Raw genomic sequence first — 17,324 nt, 5'->3', positions numbered from 1 at the left:
GAAATAACTCCAGAAAGAATGAGCAATATTGCATAGGAACCTGGAATGTTAGGTCCATGAATCAAGGTAAATTGGAAGTGTCCAACAAGAGATGGCAAGAGTGAACATCGACATTCTAGGAATCAGTGAACTAAAATGGACTGGAAAGGGTGAATTTAACTCAGATGACCATTATATCTACTACTGTGGGCAACAGTCACTTAGAATAAATGGAGTAGCCCTCATAGAAAACAAAAGAGTCCAAAATGCAGTACTTGGATGCAGTCTCAAAAATGACAGAATAATCTCTGTTTGTTTCCAAGGCAAACCATTCACTGTCACAGTAATCCAAGTCTCTGTCCCAACCAGTAATGCTGAAGAAGCTGAAGTTGACCAGTTCTATGAAGACCTACAATATCTTCTAGAACTAACACCCAAAAAAGATGTCCTTTTCAGTATGGGGCACTGGAATGCAATAGTAGGAAGTCAAGAGATACCTGGAGTAACAGGCAGATTTGGCCTTGGAGGACAGAATGAAGCAGGGCAACGGCTAACAGAATTTTGTCAAGAGAATACACTGGTCATAGCAAACACTCTCTTCCAACAACACAAGAGAAGACTGTACACATGGACATCACCAGATGGTCAACACCGAAATCAGATTGATTATATTCTTTGCAGCCAAAGATGGAGAAGCTCTATACAGTCAGCAAAAACAAAACCAGGAGCTGAGTGTGGCTCAGATCATGAACTCCTGATTGCCAAATTCAGACTTAAACTGAAGAAAGTAGGGAAAACCACTAGACCATTCAGGTATGACCTAAATCAAAACCCTTACGATTATACAGTGGAAGTGAGAAATAGATTCAAGGGATTAGATCTGATAGAGTCCCTGAAGAACTACAGATGGAGGTTCATGACATTGTATAGGAGGCAGTGATCAAGACCATCCCCAAGAAAAAGAAATGCAAAAAGGCAAAATGGTTGTCTGAGGAGCTCTTACAAATAGCTGAGAAAAGAAAAAATGCAAAAGGCAAAGGAGAAAAGGAAAGATATTCCCATTTGAATGCAGAGTTCCAAATAGCAAGGAGAGATAAGAAAGCCTTCCTTAGTGATCAATGCAAAGAAATAGAGGAAAACAGTTGAATGGGAATGTCTAGAGATCTCGTCAAGAAAATTAGAGATACCAAGGGTACATTTCATGCAAAGTTGGGCTCAATAAAGGACAGAAATGGTATGGACCTAACAGAAGCAGAAGATAAGAAGAGATGGGAAGAAAACACAGTTAAGAACTGTATAAAAAAGATCTTCACGACCCAGATAATCACAATGGTGTGATCACTCATCTAGAGCCAGACATCCTGTAATGTGAAGTCAAATGGGCCTTAGGAAGCATCACTACAAACAAAGCTAGTGGAGGTGATGGAATTCCGGTTGAGCTATTTCAACTCCTAAAAGATGATGCTGTGAAAGTGCTGCGCTCAATATGCCAGCAAATTTGGAAAACTCAGCAGTGGCCACAGGACTGGAAAAGGTCAGTTTTCATTTCAGTCCCAAAGAGAGGCAATGCCAAAGAATGTTCAAACTACTGCACAGTTGCACTCATCTCACATGCTAGTAAAGTAATGCTCAAAATTCTCCAAGCCAGGCTTCAACAGTACATGAACCATGAACTTCCAGATGTTCAAGCTGGGTTTACAAAAGGCAGAAGAACCAGAGATCAAATTGCAAACATCTGTTGGCTCATAGAAAAAGCAAGAGTGTTCCAAAAAAACATCTATTTCTGCTTTATTGACTATGCGAAAGCCTTTGACTGTGTGGATCATGACAAACCTTGGAAAATTCTTCAAGGGATGGGAATACCAGACCACTTTACCTGCCTCTTAGAAATCTGTATGCAGGTCAAGAAGCAATAGTTAGAACTGAACGTGGAACAACAGATTTGGTTCCAAATCAGGAAAGGAGTCCTTCAAGGCTGTGTATTGTCACCCTGCTTATTTAACATCATGAGAAACGCTGGGCTGGCTAAAGTAGAAGCTGGAATCAAGATCGCTGGGAGTAATATCCATAACTGGAGATATGCAGATGATACCACCCTTATGGTAGAAAGTAAAGAAGAACTAAAGAGCCTCTTGGTGAAAGTGAAAGAGGAGAGTGAAAATGTTGACTTAAAGCTCAACATTCAGAAAACTAAGATCATGGCATCTGGTCCCATCACTTCATGGCAAATAGATGGGGAAACAATGGAAACAGTGAGAGACTGTATTTTTGGGGGGTTCCAAAATCACTGCAAATGGTGACTGCAGCCATGAAATTAAAAGACACTTGCTCCTTGGAAGAAAAGCTATGATCAATCTAGACAGCATGTTAAAAAGCAGAAATGTTAAAAAAAAAAAAAAAAAAAAAGCAGAAATGTTACTTTGCCAACAAACGTCCATCTAGTAAAGCTATGGTTTTTCCAGTAGTCATGTATGGATGTGAGAGTTGGACTACAAAGAAAGCTGAGTGCGGAAGAATTCATGCTTTTGAACTATGGTGTTGGAGAAGACTCTTGAGAGTTCCTTGGACTGCAAGGAGATCCAACCAGTCCATCCTAAAGGAAATGAGTCCTGAATGTTCATTGGAAGGACTGATGCTGAAGCTCCAATACTTTGGCCACCTGATGTGAAGAGCTGACTCATTTGAAACGACCCTCATGCTGGGAAAGGTGGAAGGTGAGAGGAGAAGGGGACGACAGAGGATGAGATGGTCCGTCACCGTCTCAATGGACATGAGTTTGAGTAAGCTCCAGGAGTCGGGGACGGACAGGGAAGCCTGGCGTGCTGTAGTTCATGGAGTCACAAAAGTTGGACATGACTAAGTGACTGAACTGTTCTGAAGCACATTCACATCACCACTATTCAGCTTCAGAACTTTTTCATTTTCCCATACTTAAACTCCACCTCATTGAACAAGTCCCCATTCTCCCCCAATACCCAGTTCCAGGTTACCACTATTCTGTTTTCTGTCTTTATGGATTTGTTCTAAGTACTTCATATCAGTGAAATAATATTTGTCCTCTTGCATCTGGCTTATTTCACTTAGCATGGTGTTTTAAAGATTCATTCATGTTATAGCATGTATCAGAATTTCATTCCTTTTTAAGACTGAATAGTACAAAGTGACTTATTTTGAAGTTGCTGATGCTTTTGTGTTTCTTAATTGACTTTCTTCAATAAATCACCCTGTATAACAAAGGTAACTGAATATTAAGGTTTGGCTCAGTATCCCCCAGATGCCTTCTTTTTTTTTTTTTCCCCAGATGCCTTCTTATAATAATATTCTACTTGTTAGAGATACCAGATACCCTTCCTATTTTTCAGCTATAACTTTAAATTTGGGGTTGGGGGACAGGATGGTGTACACTGGATTGATTGAAGGTAGAAGTTGAGTCTTCACCTTGGCTTACTGAGTTGCTGAATGTCTTTGTACAAATCACTTCTTTAAATTTTCTAAGGGTCCTTCTGACTCTAAATTGCATAAATATATGATATGCCTTTCTGAGTATACTAGTATATAAAAATGTAGATATTTAATTAAGTTCATAGAATGTGTATATATTTTTTCTCTCTCTGCTTTTTTGTTTTATTAATTTACCTATTTTATTTTTTAACTTGTATTTTACTTTGGGGTATATAATTGATCAACAATGTTGTGTTAGTTTCAAGTGTATAGCAAAGTGATTCACTTATGCATATATATGCATCTGTTCTTTTTCAAATTCTTTTTCCATTTAGGTTATTATAGAACTTTCTTCTTTTAATTGAAGTATAGTTGGTTTATAATGCTGTGCCAGTCTTTGCCATATAGCAGAATGACTCACTTATATACATATGTGCATTCTTTTTCCAATTTTCTTTTCCTTTATGGTTTATTACAGAATATAGCTCCTGTGCTATACATGAGGTCCTTGTCATTTGTCCATTCTAAATGTAGTAGTTTGCCTCTACCAACCCCAGACTCCCAGTTCCTCCCTTTCCCTCCCCACCTCCCCTTTGGCAACCGCAAGTCTGTTCTCTGTGTCTGTGAGTCTTTCTGTTTTGTAGATATGTTCATTTGTGACATACTTTAGATTCCACATGTAAGCGATACCAACGTGACTATCCACACACTCCCAAAAAGCAAATGATTGGTTTGCCAGCCAACCATTTATGACCTTTGCTAGTTAAGGAGAAAACCTCTGACTGCTTTTCGTAAATACAGAAATTTTACTACTGAACATGAAATATGTTTAAAATCTAATATTCTGTATTTCAGGGTAACTGTATTTTTATGTTTAATTGCTGAGACTTGGCCTGTTTTGGAAAAATCAAGATGCTGTGCGTTGTTCTTTCCTCCTATAATCAGCCTAGCAACTTTTAATTTTATGAGCAGAAGAAATAATGCTAATTCTTCATTATAAATATAAAAATTTTAAATGTTTCTAAATTACATAATGTAGAAAGTGACAACCTACTCTCACTGGTTCCCTAGATCACTGTTGTATTTGTGTTTTATATTCTCACTGATCTTGAGTTTTGTTCAGAACTTAAAACCACAAATTGCTCATTGCTTTTTAGGAGTATACAGATATAGTCATGATGATACCACTGTTTTTACTACCCTAAAATTTGTGTACTGATAATCATACTTTATAGAGTTTTACTGTGTTTTTTAGTAATGCATAAGATGTGTTATATGACACGTGGCTTGATAAACAGTTTTGATTGGCTTGTTCCTCCTAGGATTCTCTAGCTTGAGCACAGGGAAGGCTTAGTCTCCAGTGCCCTGAGTACTACTGCCACAAAGCCATTCTTTTCCCTCAGTAAAGGGCAAAGGCATAGAGTATATTGGGCTTCCCAGGTGGTTCAGTGGTAAAGAATCTGCCTGTCAAGCAGGAGACTCAGATTTGATCCCTCCGTTGGGAAGATCCCCTGGAGGAGGAAATGGCAACCCATTCCTGTATTCTTGCCTAGAGTATCCCATGGACAGGGGAGCCTGGCAGGCTATAGTCCATGTGGTCCAAAAGAGTTGGACATAACTTAGCAACAAAATAGCAGCAGCATTGCCTTTGGATATAATGTAATTTAAACATACTTCAAAATGTTTTAAGTAATAAAAATGTAACTTTGAGTGTGTAATATGACTTAGATGAGTGAGGGCATAAAATGAAATGTGAAATGTAGTCATTTTCTTAATAATGTGTTGGAAAACATGTCTCTAAAAAGTCATATATCCTAAATTGAGTTTATTCAAGAATATTTGAGTTCCTGCCCTGAATCAAGCCTGTGCTCTGACAAGCCTACTTTCTGGCAGGGAATTAGATTTGAAATAGTGAGTTACGTAATTACTTTAACAGGGATTTTGTGAGGGGCACCGAACAAATGCTGTAAGGATGTGACGTAGTCTGCATACTTTAAGATGATTCTCTTGAGGAAATGATATTTGAAATGAGCTATGTAAAGATTTTGTATGTGATTTGTGTGCTTAGTCAACTTTTTGCTCAACCTCAAAGACTGTAGCCCACCAGGCTTCTCTCTCCAGGATTTCCCAGGCAAAAATACTGCAGTGGGTTGCCATTTCCTTCTCCAGGGGATCTTCCCAACCTAGGAATTGAACCTACATTAGCAGGCAGATTTTTTTTTTTTTTTTTTAACTGATGAGTCACAAGGGAAGCCCAAATGCTCCATAAAATCACTGAAGGCTCTTTCCCACTTTTTGATTGGGTTGTTTGTTTTTCTGGCATTGAGTTGTATGAACTGCTTATATATTTTGGAAATTAATCCTTTGTTAGTTGTTTCATTCTATTATTTTCTCCCATTCTGAGGGTTGTCTTTTCACCTTGCTTCTAGTTTCCTTTGCTGTGCAAAAACTTTTAAGTTTAATCAGGTCCCACTTGTTTACTTTCCTTTTTATTTCCATTACCTTAGGAGATGGGTCATAGAGGATCTTGCTTTGATTTACGTCATCGACTGTTCTGCCTATGTTTTTCTCTAAAAATTTTATAATTTCTGGTCTTACATTTAGGTCTTTAATCCATTTTGAGTTTATTTTTGTGTATGGTGTTAGGAAGTGTTCTAATTTCATTCTTTTACATGTAGCTGTCCAGTTTTCCCAGCACCATTTATTGAAGAGGCTGTCTTTGCTGCATTGTATATTCTTGCCTCCTTTGTCAAAAATAAGGTATCCATAGGTGCATGGGTTCATTTCTGGGCTTATCTTGTTCCATTGGTCTATGTTTCTGTTTTTGTGCCAGTACCATACTGTCTTGATGACTGTAGCTTTGTAATATAACCCACAGTCAGGAAGGTGATTCCTCTCCATTCTTCTTTCTCAGGACTGCTGTGGCTATTCAGGGTCTTTTGTGTTTCCATATGAATTGTGAAATTTTTTGTGCTAGTTCTGTGAAAAATGCCATTGGTAGTTTGATAGGGATTGAATTGAATCTGTAGATTGCATTTGGTAGTATAGTCGTTTTTCCAGTCAAAAAGTAGGAAAAAGACTTAAACAGACATTTCTCCAAAGAAGACATACAGATGGCTAACAAACACATGAAAAGATGCTCAAACATTGCTCATTATTAGAGAAATGCAAATCAAAACTACAATGAGATATCACCTCATGCCGGTCAGAATGGCCATCATCAAAAAGTCTACAAACAATAAATGCTGGAGAGGGTGTGGAGAAAAGGGAACGCTCTTGCACTGTTGATGGGAATGTAAATTGAGAGAGCCACTATGGAAGACAGTATGGAGATTCCTTAAAAAAACTAGGAATAAAACTATCATATGACCCAGCAATCCCACTCCTAGGCATATACCCTCAGGAAACCAAAATTGAAAAAGACACATTTCCCATTGTTTATTGCAGCACTATTTACAAAGCTAGAACATGGAAGCAACCTAGATGTCCATTGACAGATGAATGGATAAAGAAGTTGTGGTATATATACACAATGGAATATTATTGAGCCATAAAAAGGAATGCATTTGAGTCAGTTCTGATGAGGTGGATGAACCTAGAACCTATTATAGAGTGAAGTGAGTCAGAAAGAGAAAGGTAAATATCGTATTCTAACACATATATACACAATCTAGAAAAATGATACTGAAGAATTTATTTACAGGCCAGCAATGGAGAAACAGACATAGAGAATAGACTTGTGGACATGGGGAGAAGGGAGGAGAGGGTGAGATGTGTGGGAAGAGTTTCTTGGAAACTTACATCACCATATGTAAAATAGATAGCCAACGGGAATTTGCTGTATGGCTCAGGAAACTCAAACAGGGGCTCTGTATCAACGTAGAGGGGTGGGATGGGGAGGGGGAGGGGAGGGAGGTTCAGAAGGGAGGGGATTTATGTATACCTGTGGCTGATTCATGTTGAGGTTTGACAGAAAACAGCAAAATTCTGTAAAGCAATTATCCTTCAATTAAAAAATAAATTAGAAAAAAATCCATTGAAGGCTATTTCAGTGTAGTTTTGGCCTCTGGCTAGTTTCATAGCCTTTAGTATTATAGGATGAATAAGCTTTGGTTTTCCTTTTTGTTTTGAATTTTCCTTTAAAGTTTTTATTAGTGGCATTTCAAATATATAAAAGAAAGAGTAGTGTAATAAATTCAATATACTCATCAACCCACTTTTTTTTGAGGTTCATTTGTGCTTTTATTTGCCAGTATAGTTTAATCACACACATATATATATTATGTATATATATATATGTAAAAGTGAAACAAAACTTTGTCAAAATTATCCACCTTGAGTATTAATTCTTTTTTAAGACTTTTTTTTTTTAAACCAAGAATGAACTGCGCTGTTGCATGTAATCACCCCAGTTCATGTTAGAGTTCACTTTAATAAAGTGTGACTACACCTTTTTTAAAAAATACACCTACTTTTAGTAATTGTGAGGATAATTACTAAATTTATTTCACTTATATCTCCACCCATTCCTCCATCCCCTGGATTATTTTGAAGTAAATTCCAGGTGACATATTTTATCTATAAATATCTCAATGTGTATTTCTATAAGATAAGAAAAATTACCAAAGACAAATCTCAAAGATATTGATGTGTCAGTATTATCAAGCATTTGTGTTATATCAGTATTTTCATTTCCTGGTTTTCTTATAAACTAAAAAAAATTTATTTTGTTTTAATCAGAATCCAAATAAGATCTGTATCTTTGTAATTAATTGCTGTATCTTTTAGGTCTTTAATGTGGTTCTTTTCCGTATCTTCTTTAAAAGTTTTTTTTTCCAACTCCGGAATGTTAATTTCTAGATTACCACAGTCTACATTTTTGCTGATTGTGTTTCTGTCATAATGTTTAATTTAACATGCTTCTTTGTCCTTTATATTTTTCTGCAAATTGTTGATTACATCTAAAACATTGGTTCTCAACGTGCTGGGTGGTGTTGGCGTCTAGTGGTCAGTGATGTTGCTAAACATGATACAATGCATAGGAGGCCTCCCACAGCAGAGTTACCCAGCTTCAAATGTCACTGTTGAGTGCGGAGGTTTGGAAACTCTGATCTAGAGACTTGGTCAGATTCAGTTTCAATTATTTTTCATCCAGTCTCTTTCTTTCTGTGATATTTAGGGACTGTTGATTATTGCTTAGGTCCATCAATGTGTTTACAAAAGGGTAATATTCTATCATGGGCTCCCCTGGTGGTTCAGTGGTAAAGAATCCACCCGCCAGAGCAGGAGATGCAGGTTCAGTCCCTGAGTCAGCAAGACTTCCTGGAGAAGGAAATGGCTACCCATTCCAGTATGCTTACCTGAAAAATTCTGTGGACAGAGGAGCCTGGTGGGCTATAATCCACTGAGTCACAAGAGTTGGACACCACTTAGCGACTACACCACCACCAACCAATATTCTATCATTCCTTCTGTCTTTATTATCTGGAATACCACTATAGAGAAACTTCCCTTCATCAGTTATTTGGTTACCCTGAGCTATAGTTCGTACTGTAAAGGCAGGTTACCAGCTGATGATATTTTATATTTTATTCCAGGTTGATCTCCTATCAAGAGTTTTTGGCATTTGAATCTGTATTATGTGCTCCAGATTCCATGTTCATAGTGGCTTTCCAATTATTTGACAAGAGTGGAAATGGAGAGGTGACATTTGGTAAGAAAAAAAAAAGATTATATAGTTAAGTGAAGTTAGTGAGGCTGGTTCAATCTTTAATTGCTAAATTTAGTAACTGCATACAGATTGCTGCTTATTTAAGAGCTAGTCAGAAGATGAAGTTTTAATTTCCTTAAAGAATTTATGTAGATAAAATTAAAATGGTTTTATTTTCTTTAAAGCATTAGATTATTGCAAAAAAAAATTAAGGAACATAGGAATGTTGTTGCTTCAACTCATTGCCTCTCTGATGCTTTCATATTCCTAAAGTTGGTGGTATAAAATTACCTTGTTCTGGGCCAGTCTGGGATAGATTTTTTCTGAAACAGACTGAACAACATGGAGTAATCATCTCATTCTTTAAGGGGTTTCAGGGTAGAGAATTCAGAGCTTCTCTGGAGCCTCTTTGGAAAATTGCTACTGTGTCATGTTAATGCCCAAGAACTGAAGGAAGGAACTGAAGGAAGGAGTTAAGGCAGGAATAGTTAGCATTCTCTGAAGCCCCATTTAAAATTTTTGATTTTAGAAAAGAAGGCTAGAATATTAAAGTTGCCTTCTGAATTGGGTGTAGAAATCCATTTAAATCATTTGGTAGGCACATCATTGAGCACACTGTGGATGTCTCAAAAGTGTACAAACTAGGATTTCTGTATATAGCTATATATTAGTTTTTTAGAAGAGGCCTACTTCCAGAAATTAGTATGTGTTTAGTAAAAGTATCAGCTAATTTTTCCTGCAATAGACTTTTCAATTAAAAAGTAGTGTTTTCAAGGACCTAGAGCACTCCTCCCTTTTTTTAATATTTGAATTTTTTTTCATTGTGGTAAACAGTACCTAACACTAGCCTTAGCATCTTAACCATTTGTAAGCATACAGTTCGGGAGTGTTGAGTATATTCACATTGTCATGAAACACATCTCCAGGACTTTTTCATCTTGTAAAACTGAACTTGAGCCCTTTTAGTGGCGTGCACTGTGAATTGGCATCAGTTTGTGGTAGAGAGACTCCTGAAAATCTGGCTTCCCCTGAGCCATGGTGCTAAGTATTTATCACTGTAGTGTTTGTTAGAAAACAAATATCCTCTTGTTAAACCCAAAGGGAGACGTGTCACTGCTGTGGTAAGAATGGTGAGAAAGTACAGGCATTGGAAAGGACTAGTGTTGCTTTTGCTGTCATCTTCTTGGGCATATGTTCTAGCACGGCATTAATTGATTTCTTCTGCCCACTGACCCATTGTCTTCTGTGTAAGAACATTTTCCCAAATAAATACCTACGCAGAGCTCTTTAGGTTTCTGTGTTTATCTCAGCATTCTCTCTTTGGAGCAAGCCCTGGCCTTTTCTGCCTCCTAAAGAATATTGACTTTCCTCAGAAAAGCCTAGATTTTATAGTTTAAAACATAAAGGCTTTATCATCTGATCATTCAGCATTAACTTTGTACTTCTAAGAATGTTGCATTTTCTATATTCAGTAGTTACCACACATGTTCGTGTGCCTTCTAAAAATGGTGCACAAATGCTTGGGAAATAACTTGATATAAATATCAGTGTTAGTGACAGTATACCCATACTTCTATCATGTGTCCTTGATTAAAAATTAGATTTCCCGAAGCCAAATTCTAACTTACTTTGCCACTTTTACCTTGGTATTATGATTCTTTGATTGCTTTTTCCAATTTCTATTTTAAAAAATAAGTCACTCGTCAGTTCATTCAACAGACTAACAATAGAGATTCATACCATTGTTGATTAGTGGATTAAAATGTGTAGGAAGTAGCTGAATGGTTTATACACACCATATTATTTCATGCAAATGAAAGCTTATAGTTATTAGACTCCAGCTTTAGCGTTTTATAGATCTTTTGTTTTTCCCCTCATACTGATTTATGAGTTAAGACCTCAAGAAAATACAAATAGAATTAAAAGCAAAATGAATCAGTTTTTATAGCACCTGGTATAAACAGAACATGGAATTCCTCCAGAATCCTTCGTTCTACTGCTCCATATTAGAGTTGGGAAAATTCTTATAGAATAAGATGAATTTGAACTCCCTTTTGATGTTGTTCCTGTGATCCCTGGCCAACTGGATGGTTCTCTTGATGGTGTTCACCTAAATCCTGGGGACCTGGACCATTCCCTTCCCTAATGTTGAGGATTGATTTTTAGACAAACCTTCTTAACTATAATGAATCATAATGAAGGAGAGAAAAAAGCAATGAAACTGTTACAAATGCCATTTAACAAGATTTCTAAGGCCCACTCATTTCAGGCTGTATTCGACTACAGAATTTCAGCATAAGGAAATAATTAACCTGGAGTTAATTTTAATAGAATTTTGGATCTGTGATAAAGGTCAGTTTTAATGTTTGTACTCACTTAATAAAAAGAATTATGCTTATATCTTTATAGATGTATGTTTAGGTAGAAAGAAAATTTAGATCCTTTCTAACTCAATCCTTTTCACCTGATGGACTTATGTTTTCTAGTTTAGAGCTTATTTAAAGTATAGTTTTTTCTTGTGCACATCAGGAGAGAAAGCCAGGAGAGAATATTGGATGCAAAATAAAATGGAATAGGGAAAGACTATTATGCCATCAGTATTATCTCTGTCTCATGGACTCTGATGATTTATGTGTACGTCTGTATATATTGTTCTCATCTTTGCTTTTGTTTTTTAGATATGGCTTTTATACACATCAAATTGTGTACTTAAATTGTGTACCTCTTTCAAGTATCTATATATATAGCAGTATTGAATAACATTTACTTGAATGCTGGACAAGCTTTTTTTTAAAGATGCCTTTGCTGTAGGGGAGAGGACTTAGATCAAGACGTTGATAATCCATTTCAGAATGTACAAGCTCAGGAGAGGGTTCTGAAGTTTTTAAAAGAATGAATAGCATGATTAGTTGTTTCTTCTTTGGTGTTCTTTTAGTGAAACTTCTAATGCATGCTGTGGATGATTACTTAATGGCTTGTATATCTGTTTCTGCCTGGTGGCATGAGCCTTCTACGGGCCATTGCATGATTGGTGTGTGCTAGATATAGTGTAAACTTGCCTTGCTTTCACTATCATCCACTAGTGTACTGGGTGTTCTGCTCAATAGAATTGGATTGAGGTAACCAAGATAACCAGCTATCCTACACTGCGTTGTCAATAGTTGCCATACCTTTGTCCTAAGATTAAAAAAAGAAGAAGAAGAAACCTGTTGCTTTAACAAGGATTCCAAAAAACCCAACAATACTCTTACCTATTAACTAATAAATGAATATAAAATGTTATGTATTCTAAATTTCCTATTAAAAAGCTCATCAATATTGTGTTCTAAAAGTGTTTGCCTAGAAATGGGAACTGTTATAAGGAAACTTTTCCAGGGGCATATCTTTATCCCTGACTGTAGAACTCTCAAGAAATAGGGTTTGCTTTTAATTTTATGCTGTTTGACCACCAATGTGTATAGCAAATAAATATGTGTTCCATTTGTGCCTCTAAAATACTCTTTTTCCATAAAGGGAATAATAATCAGATTGGAGTGTTTTAGGCATGACTGCTGCTATGGTTAAAAGGTTTAGGAGATGGAAGTCTACATATGAAAAATGTCATATCCTCTGTCAGTGGAAACAAAGCTCTAGACATGGTATAATATGAAATTCTAATGGTAATAAATACCTAGTTTAACTTGGTAAGAATGAGAGCTTCACTTGGGTGTTCAAATTAAATCAGTAAGAACTTTTGAGACTCAGATATTACAGAGAAGGTCACATTAATACTCAAGACTGCTAGAGTAGCTTAGAGTTTGAGGTAAAAAAAGGACATGGTATCGCTTACTTTTATGCCATTTGATGGTAGATTGTTGAAGCATCTACCTTCTATAGTAATAGATGCTCTTTAAATGTAAGCTCATTTTTCCTGAGAAATGGACCTTTACATATATTGGGCAGCAGGACTACTGTGTGGACTGATTGTGCAGTAGTCCCTTTTGGAGGTAGGTAAAGGGGTTAATAGAAATACTTTTCCCTCAGTAAAACAGAGGAGGTTACCCAGAAATGAAGCCACCTGAAGTAGGACTTAGAAGTCTGGCTTGACATGCTGTGTTGGCTGGGACTTCTACAAGCTCCTGTTGTTGATCTTTTTATTGTTGTTGTTTGTTTTCCTTTGTTTTCTTTTTCAGTCTCTTAGTTGTTCCTCTTCTTTCCCCTCAAGTTTTCTTTCTCTGAGAAGCTCTTCCACAAGTCTTGCCATTGTTTTTGTTCAGTTATACACAAGGATATTCATTGTTCATGGTGGGAGTCCTTTTAAAAGCCTCTCTGACTTCACTTTAAGAATTGTGCAGGTGAAACTTGGCTGTTGAGGACTCTCTTTTTTCCCCTCTGACAATAAAAATGTTTGCTCTCAAGCCTATAAGCTGGAAGCAGTGGCTCCTGCTGGGCTGGAATCCTTGGAATCAGGATGTCGTTGGGCTGATGGTAGGTGGGCTGTGTCACAGGGCTGATGGCTTGTATACCTACAGGAGGAGTTCTCTGGCCACACCGTTGGTACAGCAGCTCCTTCCAGGCTCATTCATGGAACAGGCATGGTGGCAGTCTTGGAGAAGAGTGCCAGCCCCGGTCAGAGGTAATTTTGTACTGCAGAAAGGTGAACAAGACCAATAGGAAGCTCCCATAAGGACCAGGGGAGGGATGAGGGTGGATAAGATGGGGAGACACAGTGTGGGCTGCTGGGGAAGTTAAAACCTCTGTTAAGACATATTTACATAATATATGTGCTTCAGTGTATTTCATTTAGTCCAATCATCATAAGTGACTGATACAGCTAAACTGACTAATGTTATAGGTCTGTGAACATTTTTACTTAATCACAGTTGTCACCATTTACCTGCCCTCCTGACAGATCATTGTGCTCCTCTCCTTTAAGCAAAGAGAACATGACAGGCTACTTTTGTATCTGACCCCATTTCCCTTTTCAAAGGAATTATAAACCATCTCTTTTATAAGCCCATGCTCCGCAGGAAGTGAAAAAGTGGTCTTTTGTTTTCTGTATGTCAGAAAACAAATGGATTCCTATTTCCCTTAGCAATGCCAACCTGATATAAAACACTCAGTCATGATCCTGTTGCCAGTAAGATGTGACTCCCATCACTTTCATCCAAGCCAGAACTGTGGCCACTGAAATAGCACTGCTTAGAGAGCTAAAGACCTTTGTTTGCCACTGGAAAGACGGGATTCTCTCTGGGGAGAAACTTACTATGTAGCTTCAGTCGGATACATTGGGTGTTTTTGAGATTATTGGTGCCCCCCTTTCATGTCATACAGAGCCTGATAAAACTGGATAAGAGGAGATCATTAGCACTTTGGGCTATTCCCTCAGTATTAAGCTCTCCAGTTCTGGAGCTTTTGTACAACCTTTTTTTTTTTTTTTTTGGATAAGCATATCCTGGTAAAAGTAAAGTGGCAATTATGAATTTGACTTTAAAGCAGTGGTTGTACTAATTATTTCTCTGAGCGTCCTGATTTAGCCTTAGGGAGTTGGTAGCGGAAACAACAACAGAAAGGAAGTGGGATACACCAAGAGATGCCAGAGCAGGTTTGAAAGTCTGCAACCTGTGACATGGCTAAAATAATTAAAAGTGTCTGTGGGTACTGAATAAACCATAGCACGTAATAATGGTCATAATAAAACCATGTACAAAACTGTCAGCTGACCACTTTGGGAGAAGTGGGAAATGTTTAAACAAATATTCATGGAAAATGACATTTCTATGTTTGGAGAAATTACTATGAGTAATTTAAACCATCACTTTAATTGTTTCAAAGGTATTGTAAGATCTTATTTAAAGGTTGCTAAGAAATTTACTAAATAGGATTTTAGTTAAAAGTTTTTATTATAGTGCTATTTTTTTATGAATGTAAATTACACATTGTAATTTTGGTTTATACATGTCCTTTTTGTGATAGAAAAAGCAATTTTTATGGTTCATTAAATTTTCATAAGTTTGAAAGATTTTGAGTCTGGTTTTATTTGATATAGTTTCACATGAGATTCTGGTATTTTCCAATCATACAAAGGGAATTCAGTTTTATTCTGCTATTGTATAAAACTTACTTAGGTAGCAGTAAGTATATTTCTTATCAAGCAGTTGAGTTTGGAGAGTTGTGACCTTTAAATAAAGGTTATAAAAAAACTTATTCCCTTTAATAATTTATCTTATGTAATTAAGTTATCCTAATATGCTTTCCATCAATTTTTTCATATTCCCTTAGTTTAATACTTAAAATAAGAAACCAAATTAATTTGGAAAGAGAAGCAGGTAGGAGGATCCTAAAAAAAAAAATCTTTGCTAAACTGCCATAGTATTTTTAGCTCAAAAGAGTTTTCTGCCATCCTTGTTATTTTAATAATTTCATAAACTAACATATTTTACAACTTGTTGAAGTCTCACGTAGAGTTGAGGGTAATCCTCTGTGTTGCTTAGGATCCCATAACTTGCTACTGCATTAATTCTTTGCTTTCAGAAACTAAAGCTCATATCTTTGATTTGTGTTTATGGAAGATGAAAATAATTGACATGATTTGAAAACTCTGAAATACTGTTGCTATTTAGGCCAGAAATAGATGCTACATTCCATTTGAAAGAAAAGATGAGAATCCCATCTCCCCAGTGACATCCAATGCCGCCTTCCAACTGACCGATCGCTGTGACCTATTCAGAGCTGTCGTGTTGAGTCCAAACTGGTAGGATTTCCAGTTCAGGATTCTTACACTTCTCCCACTTCCCCACCATAGCAATGCTTTTATCAAAAAAAAAAAAGTATATTAAATCTAAAGGGAATCCATTAAACCATTTACAATGTGAGATTTATATCTGTTTAGAGAATTTTCAGAAATTAGATAAAATAGCATAGTTGGAGATTATAAAACATTAAGCTTATACTTACTAATTCTTAATATAATTGACAGCTATAGATAGTGAAAGCCTTTCACTAATATAATTGGCTTAAATTTGAAAATAATTTTGTTCTTAAGACATCAGTAAAAAAGGCTTCCTGCTTTCTTAACTTTGTTAATGATTTTTTTTTTTTTTTGGCATGAGCTTCTAAATTAGTCTATCCAGTCTATGCTTGTTAAAGTACCAGTCATTTGTGAATTGACTTTTCTAGTGAGTGTAGAACTGTGTAAGAAGGTGAATGCCATTGTCAGTGCATGAAGACAAGCTGTCGGAGGGTTTTGGTTGTATATTACATGGTGTGACTGGTTCCTATCTAAAAGTTAGTATACTGTGTTTAGTCCTTCTTTATTTAAAAGTGAATCACTAATTTCACTTATCTTAAAATATTTTAATAGCTGAGACTAATAATCATGGTTTTACGGGGATTTTGAAGCTTTGTGTCAAGACCATATTTTTGACAATATCAGAAGCTTTTAATAAGGTGCTTGCTGCTGAGCTAATGATATGCTTTGGGTAGTATTTCTTATACCTATCTTCAATAGATATATTCAGGCTAGTGTGAATGTAATAATCAAGCCTCAATCAAGCCATACTTAGTATGACAAATATTGCATTATACCGTAATTTAGCTATTCATGCTTCTGATAAAGGGCTTAATTCGACTCCTTGAGGAACCGGGAAAACACTATTGATTTTATACTGGAATGCAAAGTAGCAGCCATTTATAGTGCAAGATATAAATCACTTCCTAATTAAAATTAAATCAAGAGAAATTAAGAATCTCATGGCCTTATATGTAATGGTACACAATCTTAACTGTAAAATTATATTTTGTATCAATTGTGTTCCTGTGCATGGGTTTCTGGGCACAAAAAATTTTGCAGCTAATCTTAATAGAAGCAGATAATATTGACTTTTAAAATTTCTCTTAATTTCTTTCTGTAGGAACATTGCAGTGGACTAAACTACTTATTCCAGATATAATTTATTTATTTTTATTTTCCTTTTCAAGAAAATGTCAAAGAAATTTTTGGACAGACTACTATTCATCATCATATCCCTTTTAATTGGGACTGTGAATTTATCCGGCTACACTTTGGGCATAATCGGAAGAAGCACCTTAACTACACAGAATTCACACAGTTTCTTCAGGTGAGCTTAGTTTTTCATAACCAGTGTAAATATATAACATTCCATATCCTTCCCTTTTAGTTTTATTAGGTTTATTACAAAAAAAATAGCAATTC

At 36.3% G+C, this 17,324-nt stretch overlaps 1 protein-coding gene across 2 annotated transcripts in view; it reads left to right on the top strand.

Moving 5' to 3' along the window:
• Nucleotides 1-17,324, top strand: part of SLC25A12 (solute carrier family 25 member 12) — a 95,341-nt gene that overhangs the window by 24,817 nt on the left and 53,200 nt on the right. Inside the window, exons 4-5 of one of the 2 annotated variants that reach the window (XM_065931759.1) lie at nucleotides 9,018-9,133; nucleotides 17,090-17,229. In XM_065931759.1, coding sequence (XP_065787831.1) covers nucleotides 9,018-9,133; nucleotides 17,090-17,229 — 256 coding nt within the window. Of the gene's footprint in view, nucleotides 1-9,017; nucleotides 9,134-12,998; nucleotides 13,746-17,089; nucleotides 17,230-17,324 lie in introns of those variants that run through there. The other variant, XM_065931760.1, reaches the window with a different exon arrangement.

The sequence above is a fragment of the Muntiacus reevesi genome, chromosome 3, assembly GCF_963930625.1.
Source record: "Muntiacus reevesi chromosome 3, mMunRee1.1, whole genome shotgun sequence".
Taxonomy (NCBI): domain Eukaryota; kingdom Metazoa; phylum Chordata; class Mammalia; order Artiodactyla; family Cervidae; genus Muntiacus; species Muntiacus reevesi.
This window is presented reverse-complemented; position numbering and strand designations above follow the sequence as displayed.